Source organism: Wyeomyia smithii, chromosome 3 (assembly GCF_029784165.1).
Source record: "Wyeomyia smithii strain HCP4-BCI-WySm-NY-G18 chromosome 3, ASM2978416v1, whole genome shotgun sequence".
NCBI lineage: Eukaryota > Metazoa > Arthropoda > Insecta > Diptera > Culicidae > Wyeomyia > Wyeomyia smithii.
Window position 1 is genome coordinate 139,182,752 of NC_073696.1, and position 14,643 is coordinate 139,197,394.

The following is a 14,643-nucleotide window of genomic DNA, read 5'->3' on the forward strand; positions in this document are numbered from 1 at the left end:
ATCAATGTCACCCCAGTTTACTATACCGTAAACTGGGGTGACTTTGATCACTTTTTTAATATATCTTAAATATTTTAAAAATACATATACTGAATACATAACTATTTGATATTTTTAAAATGAGTACTGGCATGCATTGAACAAGATCCAGTTACTACTTCAAAAGTTTAGCAACAATTCTGCTGTTTTCAAACATGCTCTAAAATTTTTTCATCAATCATTTACTCCGCCGTGACTTTGATCACTTCATTGTCATGATTAATATGGAGTGAAACTTTACTGCATTAATAAATTTAAATAATCTAGAACGACTTAAATGAGTTTATAAATGTGAGAGGCAATTTAAGGTCATTCACATTCCACGTGAACAGTTTATATTGGCGAATGTGCAAGATTCATACAATTTTTTAGAAAACATATGAAAGATTGAGAACCATCAAAAACTAGTCCTCGAGGAATATGGCTTATGCTTTTGTCCAAATTTGCATGTTACGTTACGTTTTGGGTTGTTGTTAAGAAGTAAATATGTAATACGCCTCGGAGATTATTGGAACTCAACATTGCCTTCGAGGAAAAACTTTTAAAAATAATAATGAAAATCGTTGCTATAATATTTGTTAATCTTAAGAACTAATCTGGGAACGAAATAAAAGAATACTTTACGTATTGTAGCATGTTGTTTTGACTCTGCTTGAACCTATTGTTTGTATTCAACAAAAATCGCCAAAAATACACTTTATTTTCAATTATTTTTTTAACATGAAAAACACTCTTTAAACAGCAGGAAATCAATAAGGAGTAGCAATGTAGACACATCAAAACACAATCAATTGAGAATACGACAAATCCCAAGCACTACGAGAACTTTTTTTTCACAATTTAAAAAAAGAGGTAGAGTGATCAAAGTCGGGGAGCTGATTAAACTCACCTCAGTTTACGGTATATTTTTTATAATTAGAACATGTCCGTATTAAGCCTTCAAGATTTAAAGTTTCCATTGGTCTAGTTTTCGAATTCCAGTGTGAACTGAGGTTCAAATGATGTTTAGGTTAATAAATGGTTGTTTTACCCGGGGTTTTTTCGATCTGAAATTTTTTTCCAACGGGCCTAATATAGCTGAAATCTTCCACAAAGGTCATCAATCGGCATATGTTGCCTGCAAAACAATACCTACTATGATTTATGTTCGTTGAGAAAGGGTTGTTTAAGTATATTTTTATCCTTCCTAAAACTTAAAAAGGGCGAAACTCACAAATTCGTCCAACGATGATTTTCAAATTTGGCTCAGTAGTGCAGGACAGTAATACTAACCAACTGGCATTAACAGTTTTAATGGCGTATTTTATTTTATAATAACGGTATTTGGAGCACCATGGAGGGGGAATTGATAAATAAAATGAAGTAAGAGCTCAAAAACATGCCTACACGCAAGTTTTTCGTATGTTCTGATTAACTGTCGAAAGGCAGCTCACAAGGGCGTAGGATTTTGCAAGTAAGCTAATATTTGCAAGTGATCTAACTTTAATCTTCCATCGGAAATTTATCAAACTGGATTATCTGTGACAGATTTTAACACCATCTAAAAAAGTTCGATTTTTTGAATGAGAAGGGTTTGTTAGTAGCTTAAGTATTAGTAAATAATAAGTTTATGTGGCCAATTACAAATGGTGACTTCTCAACACTGTTAGAATGTATTTGTTTGGACCGACTTCGTCTTGCTCCGACCCACCTCTGTTTCTCTCTTCTCTAAGGCGGCAGCTTTGGTTGTGAGCTCGGCAGACTCCGTGTTCGCAGCATCAGGCGAGAGCCAAAGCGTATATAGTGCCTGCTATTGGCAAATAGTAGAGTAAAAAAAAAAACCCGTGCGGTTAACTCAAGACAATGGATAGAAGTAATCCTTTATTGAATTTTTGTTAACACTTGTATACTAAGCGTGATGCAAATGACACATTGCAGTAGGTTGCAGTGCTGCCATCTCCTGCTTTAAGAACTCCGATGTGTTGATGCGAGTTTTTGCAAACTCGATAATAACATAACAATGAGAGCTGCCTTGACAGCACGAAACGAAATCCGACATATAGCATTACGACCACGACAAGGCTAGCTCCCGCTGTTGGTCCGGGACTGCCTGCTAGCAGAATGTACTTCCGTGGCCGCGAGGGCTTCGTCGGAAAGCCGATTAAAGATCTCTCTCAAATCTGCATCATTTTTGCCTTTCTCCTAGAAAGGTATAGTAATCACTTGCAAAACCAAAAATATAAAAGTGCTCCAAAGGGCCGAATGGCATATATTACTCGACTCAGCTCGACGAGCTGAGCATTTTCTGTATGTGTGTGTGTGTGTATGTGTGTGTGTATGTGCAGATTTTTATTCTTACTCACTTTTCTCAGAGATGGCTGGACCGATTTTCATTAAATGAATTGCAAATGAAAGGTCTTGTTGTTCCATAAAACACTATTCAATTTCATTGTAATCGGATTTTTAGTTTCGAGGTTATGTATCAAATAGTAAAAACCATAAAACATCATTCTCTCGAAAACTACACAATCGATTTGAACAAAATTGGTTTCAAAAGAACGGGCTACTTGAAAAACCCTTAAGTTTTGAATTTTATGAAGATTGAACATGCTGCTCAAAAGTTATGAAAAGAAACGTGTTCTGAAGACTGTTTAATCTCTCTCATGTTTCTCAGAGATGGCTGAACCGATTTTCATAAAATCAGTGTCAAATGGAAGGTCCAGTTGCCCCATAAGACCCTATTGATTTGTTTTGCAATCGGACTATTACTTTGCCTGTTATGTTTAAAAATGTGAAATCCAGCTATGCAAAGGAACATATTCCGATGACTACTTGGACTCACTCACTTTTCTCAGAGATGGCTAACCCGATTTCCACAAAATTAGTGTCAAATCAATGGTCTAGCTGCCTCAGAAGACCCTATTGAATTTTACTGTAATCGAACTGTAACTTCATCTGTAATATACCGACTTGTGAAAATCACGAAACTTCATTATCTCAGAAACTACACAACCGATTTGATCAATATTGATATCAGATGAGTGGGCTAGTTAAGGCTTAACTGATGAATTATGATTGAACACGTGGTTTCAAAGTTTGGCTGCCCTATACGTTCCCATTCCATTTGATTATAATCGAACTTAAGCAACTGTTATGTATTAAATTTTTAACAATACAACGAAAGTCTATTATCTCAAAGAGTACATGACTTATTTGAACATAACTAGTGTCATACGAACGAGTCATCTCTCAAACTCACAAATAACAAACTTCATAACAATTTGATATGTGGCTCAAAAGTTATGGAAAGAAAAGAAATTCGAAGACTATTTAAAACTATACCTACTCTGATGGATATATGTGGCCTTAACATAATTTAAGTGTGGTATCGTACTATTTGAACGTTTCAAATTCATTGATTCCTTGCTATGTGTTTAAAGTCTGCAAATGCTTAACCAATCGGCCACAGGATATGATCAAAGTCAAATAACAACTCGTTTGAAATGATTGGTTTTAATCGAAATGACAACATCCTCGACTGTTGGCTTGTGTACGTCGCTTTAACTCTAAATATATTTATTTTGAGTGGTATTCGGTCATTTTCAGCAGATTTTCTGGCATCAATCTGACACCTGAAATACCCATATTGGGAGGTATTTAGTTATTTGGTTGTTTTCCAGAAACTAAAATTGGTCGTCTTTAAATTCAAAATGGTGTCCAGGGTCAAGGTTTGGGTTTTATGCATCATCACGTTTACGGAAATATCCATATTGAGTATTATTCGGTCATTTCCCACTGTTGCCTAGAAGTTGCCATTTAGCAATTCCAAATGGTGCCTGAGGACAATTGTTAGCTCCTTGCATCATTCTGGTTCCAGAGATACTCATATTGGATAGTATTTTAGGCTGTTTTTCACAAACCGGTAGTCACCATATTGTATTTCAAAATGGTATTTAGGATACTGGTATAAGAAAAACTCATATTGGGTGATATTTGGTCACTTTGGACTGTTTTTCAGAAGCCGAAAGTCGTCATTTTGGTCTTTAAAATTGCCTTTGAAATCAATTTCTGTCATCTGGGCGTAATTCTGGTTCCGAAAACATTCATATTGAATGGTATTTGGTCATTTCTGGCTGTTTGCCAGACACCGGAAGTCACCATCTTGATATTCAAGACTGTGTTTGTGATCAATTTTTAGCTTCTGTGCATCTTTCTGGTATACCCATATTGGGTGGTATGTGGTCGTTTGCGCTGTTTTTCCGACACCGGAAGTCGCCATTTTGGATTTCATAATGGCATTTGGAGACAATTTCTGGATTTTGAACGGCATACTGGTTAAAGAGAAACTCATATTGGGTGGTATTTGGTCATTTTCAGCTATTTTCAGAAACCGGAAGTCGCCATCTTAGAATTTAAAATGCTATCTGTGGTCGATTTTAGCTCCTGTGTATTATTCTAGATCCGGATATTATTATATTGGGTGGAAATCGGCCATTTTTGGCTGTTTTCCATGAACCGGAAGTTGCCATCTTACAATCCAAAATGTTGTCTGAGGTCGATTATGAAACATATTTGTTACCACTAAAAACATTCACCTGCCAATATGGTTCCATGAGCGGGGGCCTAGTGTGGTTGGTAACGTCTCCGCTAACCACGCTCGACGCCTGGGTTCGAATCCCACCGCCGACATAGGTGTCGATGGTTGTGAGGTGGCGTGATCCACTCACAACCAACCCAACTGGTCTAGATTCAATCCTAGCCGACACCGGGAGATTTTCTGAGGCGAAAAATCTCTGGGATCACGCCTTCCATCGCATGAGGAAGTAAAGCCGTTGGCGCCGGTCCGTTAATAAACGGGTCGTGAGTTTGGGTCCTGGGTGTGGAGTCGCCTCCCTGGGCGTCGGTGATTGGCCACAACAGTGGCGGAACTAGACCGACGGAAAATAAGCGAGAATAGGAAAAAAAAAAAATGGTTCCATTTAGTTGATTAGTTCGCGAGATGTGCAGAAAATGTACTTCCAGAAAAGGGAGGGGCGTCGAACCATTATGGACAAATTTGTTACTTCTAAAAACATTCACATACCAAATTTAGTTGTATTTTCTTGAGATTTTAACACCATCTAAAAAAGTTCGATTTTTTGAATGAGAAGGGTTTGTTAGTAGCTTAAGTATTAGTAAATAATAAGTTTATGTGGCCAATTACAAATGGTGACTTCTCAACACTGTTAGAATGTATTTGTTTGGACCGACTTCGTCTTGCTCCGACCCACCTCTGTTTCTCTCTTCTCTAAGGCGGCAGCTTTGGTTGTGAGCTCGGCAGACTCCGTGTTCGCAGCATCAGGCGAGAGCCAAAGCGTATATAGTGCCTGCTATTGGCAAATAGTAGAGTAAAATAAAACACGTGCGGTTAACTCAAGACAATGGATAGAAGTAATTCTTTATTGAATTTTTGTTAACACTTGTATACTAAGCGTGATGCAAATGACACATTGCACTAGGTTGCAGTGCTGCCATCTCCTGCTTTAAGAACTCCGATGTGTTGATGCGAGTTTTTGCAAACTCGATAATAACATAACAATGAGAGCTGCCTTGACAGCACGAAACGAAATCCGACATATAGCATTACGACCACGACAAGGCTAGCTCCCGCTGTTGGTCCGGGACTGCCTGCTAGCAGAATGTACTTCCGTGGCCGCGAGGGCTTCGTCGGAAAGCCGATTAAAGATCTCTCTCAAATCTGCATCATTTTTGCCTTTCTCCTAGAAAGGTATAGTAATCACTTGCAAAACCGAAAATATAAAAGTGCTCCAAAGGGCCGAATGGCATATATTACTCGACTCAGCTCGACGAGCTGAGCATTTTCTGTATGTGTGTGTGTGTGTGTGTATGTGTGTGTGTGTGTGTGTGTGTGTGTGTGTGTGTGTGTGTGTGTGTATGTGCAGATTTTTATTCTCACTCACTTTTCTCAGAGATGGCTGGACCGATTTTCATTAAATGAATTGCAAATGAAAGGTCTTGTTGTCCCATAAAACAGTATTCAATTTCATTGTAATCGGATTTTTAGTTTCGAGGTTATGTATCAAATAGTAAAAACCATAAAACATCATTCTCTCGAAAACTACACAATCGATTTGAACAAAATTGGTTTCAAAAGAACGGGCTACTTGAAAAACCCTTAAGTTTTGAATTTTATGAAGATTGAACATGCTGCTCAAAAGTTATGAAAAGAAACGTGTTCTGAAGACTGTTTAATCTCTCTCATGTTTCTCAGAGATGGCTGAACCGATTTTCATAAAATCAGTGTCAAATGGAAGGTCCAGTTGCCCCATAAGACCCTATTGATTTGTTTTGCAATCGGACTATTACTTTGCCTGTTATGTTTAAAAATGTGAAATCCAGCTATGCAAAGGAACATATTCCGATGACTACTTGGACTCACTCACTTTTCTCAGAGATGGCTAACCCGATTTCCACAAAATTAGTGTCAAATCAATGGTCTAGCTGCCTCAGAAGACCCTATTGAATTTTACTGTAATCGAACTGTAACTTCATCTGTAATATACCGACTTGTGAAAATCACGAAACTTCATTATCTCAGAAACTACACAACCGATTTGATCAATATTGATATCAGATGAGCGGGCTAGTTAAGGCTTAACTGATGAATTATGATTGAACACGTGGTTTCAAAGTTTGGCTGCCCTATACGTTCCCATTCCATTTGATTATAATCGAACTTAAGCAACTGTTATGTATTAAATTTTTAACAATACAACGAAAGTCTATTATCTCAAAGAGTACATGACTTATTTGAACATAACTAGTGTCATACGAACGAGTCATCTCTCAAACTCACAAATAACAAACTTCATAACAATTTGATATGTGGCTCAAAAGTTATGGAAAGAAAAGAAATTCGAAGACTATTTAAAACTATACCTACTCTGATGGATATATGTGGCCTTAACATAATTTAAGTGTGGTATCGTACTATTTGAACGTTTCAAATTCATTGATTCCTTGCTATGTGTTTAAAGTCTGCAAATGCTTAACCAATCGGCCACAGGATATGATCAAAGTCAAATAACAACTCGTTTGAAATGATTGGTTTTAATCGAAATGACAACATCCTCGACTGTTGGCTTGTGTACATCGCTTTAACTCTAAATATATTTATTTTGAGTGGTATTCGGTCATTTTCAGCAGATTTTCTGGCATCAATCTGACACCTGAAATACCCATATTGGGAGGTATTTAGTTATTTGGTTGTTTTCCAGAAACTAAAATTGGTCGTCTTTAAATTCAAAATGGTGTCCAGGGTCAAGGTTTGGTTTTTATGCATCATCACGTTTACGGAAATATCCATATTGAGTATTATTCGGTCATTTCCCACTGTTGCCTAGAAGTTGCCATTTAGCAATTCCAAATGGTGCCTGAGGACAATTGTTAGCTCCTTGCATCATTCTGGTTCCAGAGATACTCATATTGGATAGTATTTTAGGCTGTTTTTCACAAACCGGTAGTCACCATATTGTATTTCAAAATGGTATTTAGGATACTGGTATAAGAAAAACTCATATTGGGTGATATTTGGTCACTTTGGACTGTTTTTCAGAAGCCGAAAGTCGTCATTTTGGTCTTTAAAATTGCCTTTGAAATCAATTTCTGTCATCTGGGCGTAATTCTGGTTCCGAAAACATTCATATTGAATGGTATTTGGTCATTTCTGGCTGTTTGCCAGACACCGGAAGTCGCCATCTTGATATTCAAGACTGTGTTTGTGATCAATTTTTAGCTTCTGTGCATCTTTCTGGTATACCCATATTGGGTGGTATGTGGTCGTTTGCGCTGTTTTTCCGACACCGGAAGTCGCCATTTTGGATTTCATAATGGTATTTGGAGACAATTTCTGGATTTTGAACGGCATACTGGTTAAAGAGAAACTCATATTGGGTGGTATTTGGTCATTTTCAGCTATTTTCAGAAACCGGAAGTCGCCATCTTAGAATTTAAAATGCTATCTGTGGTCGATTTTAGCTCCTGTGTATTATTCTAGATCCGGATATTATTATATTGGGTGGAAATCGGCCATTTTTGGCTGTTTTCCATGAACCGGAAGTTGCCATCTTACAATCCAAAATGTTGTCTGAGGTCGATTATGAAACATATTTGTTACCACTAAAAACATTCACCTGCCAATATGGTTCCATGAGCGGGGGCCTAGTGTGGTTGGTAACGTCTCCGCTAACCACGCTCGACGCCTGGGTTCGAATCCCACCGCCGACATAGGTGTCGATGGTTGTGAGGTGGCGTGATCCACTCACAACCAACCCAACTGGTCTAGATTCAATCCTAGCCGACACCGGGAGATTTTCTGAGGCGAAAAATCTCTGGGATCACGCCTTCCATCGCATGAGGAAGTAAAGCCGTTGGCGCCGGTCCGTTAATAAACGGGTCGTGAGTTTGGGTCCTAGGTGTGGAGTCGCCTCCCTGGGCGTCGGTGATTGGCCACAACAGTGGCGGAACTAGACCGACGGAAAATAAGCGAGAATAAGAAAAAAAAAAATATGGTTCCATTTAGTTGATTAGTTCGCGAGATGTGCAGAAAATGTACTTCCAGAAAAGGGAGGGGCGTCGAACCATTATGGACAAATTTGTTACTTCTAAAAACATTCACATACCAAATTTAGTTGTATTTTCTTGAGATTTTAACACCATCTAAAAAAGTTCGATTTTTTGAATGAGAAGGGTTTGTTAGTAGCTTAAGTATTAGTAAATAATAAGTTTATGTGGCCAATTACAAATGGTGACTTCTCAACACTGTTAGAATGTATTTGTTTGGACCGACTTCGTCTTGCTCCGACCCACCTCTGTTTCTCTCTTCTCTAAGGCGGCAGCTTTGGTTGTGAGCTCGGCAGACTCCGTGTTCGCAGCATCAGGCGAGAGCCAAAGCGTATATAGTGCCTGCTATTGGCAAATAGTAGAGTAAAATAAAACACGTGCGGTTAACTCAAGACAATGGATAGAAGTAATTCTTTATTGAATTTTTGTTAACACTTGTATACTAAGCGTGATGCAAATGACACATTGCAGTAGGTTGCAGTGCTGCCATCTCCTGCTTTAAGAACTCCGATGTGTTGATGCGAGTTTTTGCAAACTCGATAATAACATAACAATGAGAGCTGCCTTGACAGCACGAAACGAAATCCGACATATAGCATTACGACCACGACAAGGCTAGCTCCCGCTGTTGGTCCGGGACTGCCTGCTAGCAGAATGTACTTCCGTGGCCGCGAGGGCTTCGTCGGAAAGCCGATTAAAGATCTCTCTCAAATCTGCATCATTTTCGCCTTTCTCCTAGAAAGGTATAGTAATCACTTGCAAAACCGAAAATATAAAAGTGCTCCAAAGGGCCGAATGGCATATATTACTCGACTCAGCTCAACGAGCTGAGCATTTTCTGTATGTGTGTGTGTGTATGTGTGTGTGTGTGTATGTGCAGATTTTTATTCTCACTCACTTTTCTCAGAGATGGTTGGACCGATTTTCATTAAATTAATTGCAAATGAAAGGTCTTGTTGTCCCATAAAACAGTATTCAATTTCATTGTAATCGGATTTTTAGTTTCGAAGTTATGTATCAAATAGTAAAAATCATAAAACATCATTCTCTCGAAAACTACACAATCGATTTGAACAAAATTGGTTTCAAAAGAACGGGCTACCTGAAAAACCCTTAAGTTTTGAATTTTATAAAGATTGAACATGTTGCTCAAAGTTATGAAAAGAAACGTGTTCTGAAGACTGTTTAATCTCCCTCATGTTTCTCAGAGATGGCTGAACCGATTTTCATAAAATCAGTGTCAAATGGAAGGTCCAGTTGCCCCATAAGACCCTATTGATTTGTTTTGCAATCGGACTATTACTTTGCCTGTTATGTTTAAAAATGTGAAATCCAGCTATGCAAAGGAACATATTCCGATGACTACTTGGACTCACTCACTTTTCTCAGAGATGGCTAACCCGATTTCCACAAAATTAGTGTCAAATCAATGGTCTAGCTGCCTCAGAAGACCCTATTGAATTTTACTGTAATCGAACTGTAACTTCATCTGTAATATACCGACTTGTGAAAATCACGAAACTTCATTATCTCAGAAACTACACAACCGATTTGATCAATATTGATATCAGATGAGCGGGCTAGTTAAGGCTTAACTGATGAATTATGATTGAACACGTGGTTTCAAAGTTTGGCTTCCCTATACGTTCCCATTCCATTTGATTATAATCGAACTTAAGCAACTGTTATGTATTAAATTTTTAACAATACAACGAAAGTCTATTATCTCAAAGAGTACATGACTTATTTGAACATAACTAGTGTCATACGAACGAGTCATCTCTCAAACTCACAAATAACAAACTTCATAACAATTTGATATGTGGCTCAAAAGTTATGGAAAGAAAAGAAATTCGAAGACTATTTAAAACTATACCTACTCTGATGGATATATGTGACCTTAACATAATTTAAGTGTCGTATCGTACTATTTGAACGTTTCAAATTCATTGATTCCTTGCTATGTGTTTAAAGTCTGCAAATGCTTAACCAATCGGCCACAGGATATGATCAAAGTCAAATAACAACTCGTTTGAAATGATTGGTTTTAATCGAAATGACAACATCCTCGACTGTTGGCTTGTGTACATCGCTTTAACTCTAAATATATTTATTTTGAGTGGTATTCGGTCATTTTCAGCAGATTTTCTGGCATCAATCTGACACCTGAAATACCCATATTGGGAGGTATTTAGTTATTTGGTTGTTTTCCAGAAACTAAAATTGGTCGTCTTTAAATTCAAAATGGTGTCCAGGGGCAAGGTTTGGTTTTTATGCATCATCACGTTTACGGAAATATCCATATTGAGTATTATTCGGTCATTTCCCACTATTGCCTAGAAGTTGCCATTTAGCAATTCCAAATGGTGCCTGAGGACAATTGTTAGCTCCTTGCATCATTCTGGTTCCAGAGATACTCATATTGGATAGTATTTTAGGCTGTTTTTCACAAACCGGTAGTCACCATATTGTATTTCAAAATGGTATTTAGGATACTGGTATAAGAAAAACTCATATTGGGTGATATTTGGTCACTTTGGACTGTTTTTCAGAAGCCGAAAGTCGTCATTTTGGTCTTTAAAATTGCCTTTGAAATCAATTTCTGTCATCTGGGCGTAATTCTGGTTCCGAAAACATTCATATTGAATGGTATTTGGTCATTTCCGGCTGTTTGCCAGACACCGGAAGTCACCATCTTGATATTCAAGACTGTGTTTGTGATCAATTTTTAGCTTCTGTGCATCTTTCTGGTATACCCATATTGGGTGGTATGTGGTCGTTTGCGCTGTTTTTCCGACACCGGAAGTCGCCATTTTGGATTTCATAATGGCATTTGGAGACAATTTCTGGATTTTGAACGGCATACTGGTTAAAGAAAAACTCATATTGGGTGGTATTTGGTCATTTTCAGCTATTTTCAGAAACCGGAAAGAGCCATCTTAGAATTTAAAATGCTATCTGTGGTCGATTTTAGCTCCTGTGTATTATTCTAGATCCGGATATTATCATATTGGATGGAAATCGGCCATTTTTGGCTGTTTTCCATGAACCGGAAGTTGCCATCTTACAATCCAAAATGTTGTCTGAGGTCGATTATGAAACATATTTGTTACCACTAAAAACATTCACCTGCCAATATGGTTCCATGAGCGGGGGCCTAGTGTGGTTGGTAACGTCTCCGCTAACCACGCTCGACGCCTGGGTTCGAATCCCACCGCCGACATAGGTGTCGATGGTTGTGAGGTGGCGTGATCCACTCACAACCAACCCAACTGGTCTAGATTCAATCCTAGCCGACACCGGGAGATTTTCTGAGGCGAAAAATCTCTGGGATCACGCCTTCCATCGCATGAGGAAGTAAAGCCGTTGGCGCCGGTCCGTTAATAAACGGGTCGTGAGTTTGGGTCCTGGGTGTGGAGTCACCTCCCTGGGCGTCGGTGATTGACCACAACAGTGGCGTAACTAGACCGACGGAAAATAAGCGAAAATAAAAAAAAAATATGGTTCCATTTAGTTGATTAGTTCGCGAGATGTGCAGAAAATGTACTTCCAGAAAAGGGAGGGGCGTCGAACCATTATGGACAAATTTGTTACTTCTAAAAACATTCACATACCAAATTTAGTTGTATTTTCTTGATTGGTTCTTGAACTGCGCGAAATTTGTGTTTCATTTTTATGGGACCCCTCCCTTATAGAAGAGGGATTCGGGTGTCAAACCATTATGTACATATTTGTTACCACTAAAAAAATTTACCTGCCAAATTTTGTTCCATTTGGTTGATTAGTTCTCGAGATGTGCACAAATTTGTGTTTCATCTAACTATTATGGACATATTTGTTACCCCTTAAAACATCCACATGCCAAATTCGGTTTCATTTGCTCGGTTTGTTCTTGAGTCGTGCAGAAATTTATGTTTCATTTGTATGGGACCCCTCCCCTCCAGAAGAGGGAGGGGTCTCAAACTATCATAGGAACCTTTATCGGCACCAAAAACCCCTACATACAAATTTTCACGTCGATCGGTTCGGTAGTTTACGAGCCTATATGGATCAGACATACAGACAGACCGGACTGCATTTTTATATGTATAGATTACAACATCAATATTTTAGAACCTAAAGAGTGAATATTCATTTATTGGATTGAAGCGTTCATGTAAATCTGTTTTTACAAATAAAAAATTGAATGAGAAAGGCTGGGTCTGACCGCAAGGTGGATTAATTTAGGTTTTTCTGTTGATAATGGATGTATCTTCGATGGAAATAAATCCTCGCATAATCAATAACTCTAACAGCATGCTTACTCTAGCACTATTTCGGGATGGTTTGCCAGTAGATTTCCGGAAAAAACCTAAAGCAGTCTAATGCCCAACCTGCCGAAAGAATCTGCTACCCAATCAGTTTGATACCATATTTGTTACAATTGCGCTGATGGTTGTCAACATATATTATTTTTAGCGAAAAGAGGCGAGGAAATTTTGAGGCTGTTGTTTGTTTTAGAATTCAAGTGTGTGATTATCTATTTTACAAATAATAGATTTTGTATGAGAAGGGCCAGTTTGGTAGGTTTTAGACCACACCGCTAGATGGAAAAGTTCTTGTTTTTTTAATGTTACAAAAATTACGTCCTAAATTAATAATAATAATTGTTCTATTACTATAAATTTAAAAATTTATTTGTGTAATTTCAGATTATTTAACGCTGCCAGCACGGATTCCATACGGTTTCACTCGAATCTGTTAAACCAAAATGAAAACGATTTAAGAGTATCGATTGACAACACCTGTACCGATTCATTAGTGACGGCATTGGACGATGAAGCGCTATTGATTAACGATTACATAAACGATATGGCAAAATCAAAGGTATAGTGTAATTTTGTTAGAGAAGGCTACGGCCTGATTTGATTCCGTTCCGTTCCAAAGTGATTTAGATCAGATTCCAAAAACCAATCACAATTTTGGCTAATGAGCCATAAATAAAGTGTCGAATGCGTGTAAAAATTCGTTAACCTCTTTATGATAATCACATTTTTCCAAGGTGATGGGGTAATCAGTTAACGGAGAATTGATAAAAGAACTTAGGGATTGAGCACAGAAAGGAAGGTCATTTGTGATTCGAAAACTGCTTAGTGCTCAGTGAATTTTGTAGCGCTCCCTTGTGGTGGAACGCATTTTACACGGAAAATAAACAGAATTTATACTTCTTTTATTGAAATCTGTCATACACCCTGGCCATGCGAAAACACTACAGGTGCACTCTTTTAATGCGGTAATGTGTTTATTCTATATTTTTAATTGTAAATTCGCTCAAGTGTTTCAGGAATAATAGTTATCACAAACATTTGTAAGATGGTTTATATTTCACTTTTGGCGTATGAATACGAATAATATTATCGATCTGGAAATTTGCAAATTTATACTACTGAAAGGGTAAACAGGTATAATACGCCCCCCCCCCCCCCCTAAGGAATATTGTCAATATTATAACTATGTTCATCACAAACAACAAATCTTTCATGCAGTTGGATACACTATTTAGTTGGTAATAATGCACTGTTACACTGTTACACAAAACGCCATAATTTTATTAAAAAATATGATTAAATCGCAAGCTTTCCAATCTATTGAGGCAAACGCCCCGGCAAAGTGAAACAGCGCTTGAAGTCTGAGAAATAAACGCTAAAGCAATAAACATATCAGCCCGGCTAGCGGTGGGGCATATTGCCCGGAGCTATAGTGTGGCAGAAAGTATTGAATATTTAAGCAAATTATTCAATTTTTAACGTTTCTTCACTAGATATTGCTGCTTAGAGGTTCATTTGAGATATATAAGTTCAAATATCAGGTAATAAACTTTATACACTAATGTAAAACCGTTACGGAAACGCTGCAAGAAATTAGATATGATGCAGCTGAAATCGAAATTGATTTTTGTTTATTTTTTGCTGATAGTGACAATTATCAAACTTGCTTAGAAGGTTGATCCTATGACTCGCTACG

At 37.8% G+C, this 14,643-nt stretch overlaps 1 protein-coding gene across 5 annotated transcripts in view; it reads left to right on the top strand.

Moving 5' to 3' along the window:
- The window catches only part of LOC129727727 (probable serine/threonine-protein kinase clkA), a 317,383-nt gene extending 303,856 nt beyond the window's left edge, over positions 1-13,527 (top strand). For all 5 annotated transcript variants that reach the window (XM_055685830.1, XM_055685827.1, XM_055685825.1 and 2 more), the window contains one exon: positions 13,332-13,527. In XM_055685830.1, coding sequence (XP_055541805.1) covers positions 13,332-13,512 — 181 coding nt within the window. In that variant the 3' untranslated portion in view covers positions 13,513-13,527. The remainder of the gene's footprint in view (positions 1-13,331) is intronic.
- Positions 13,528-14,643: the final 1,116 nt, after the last annotated feature.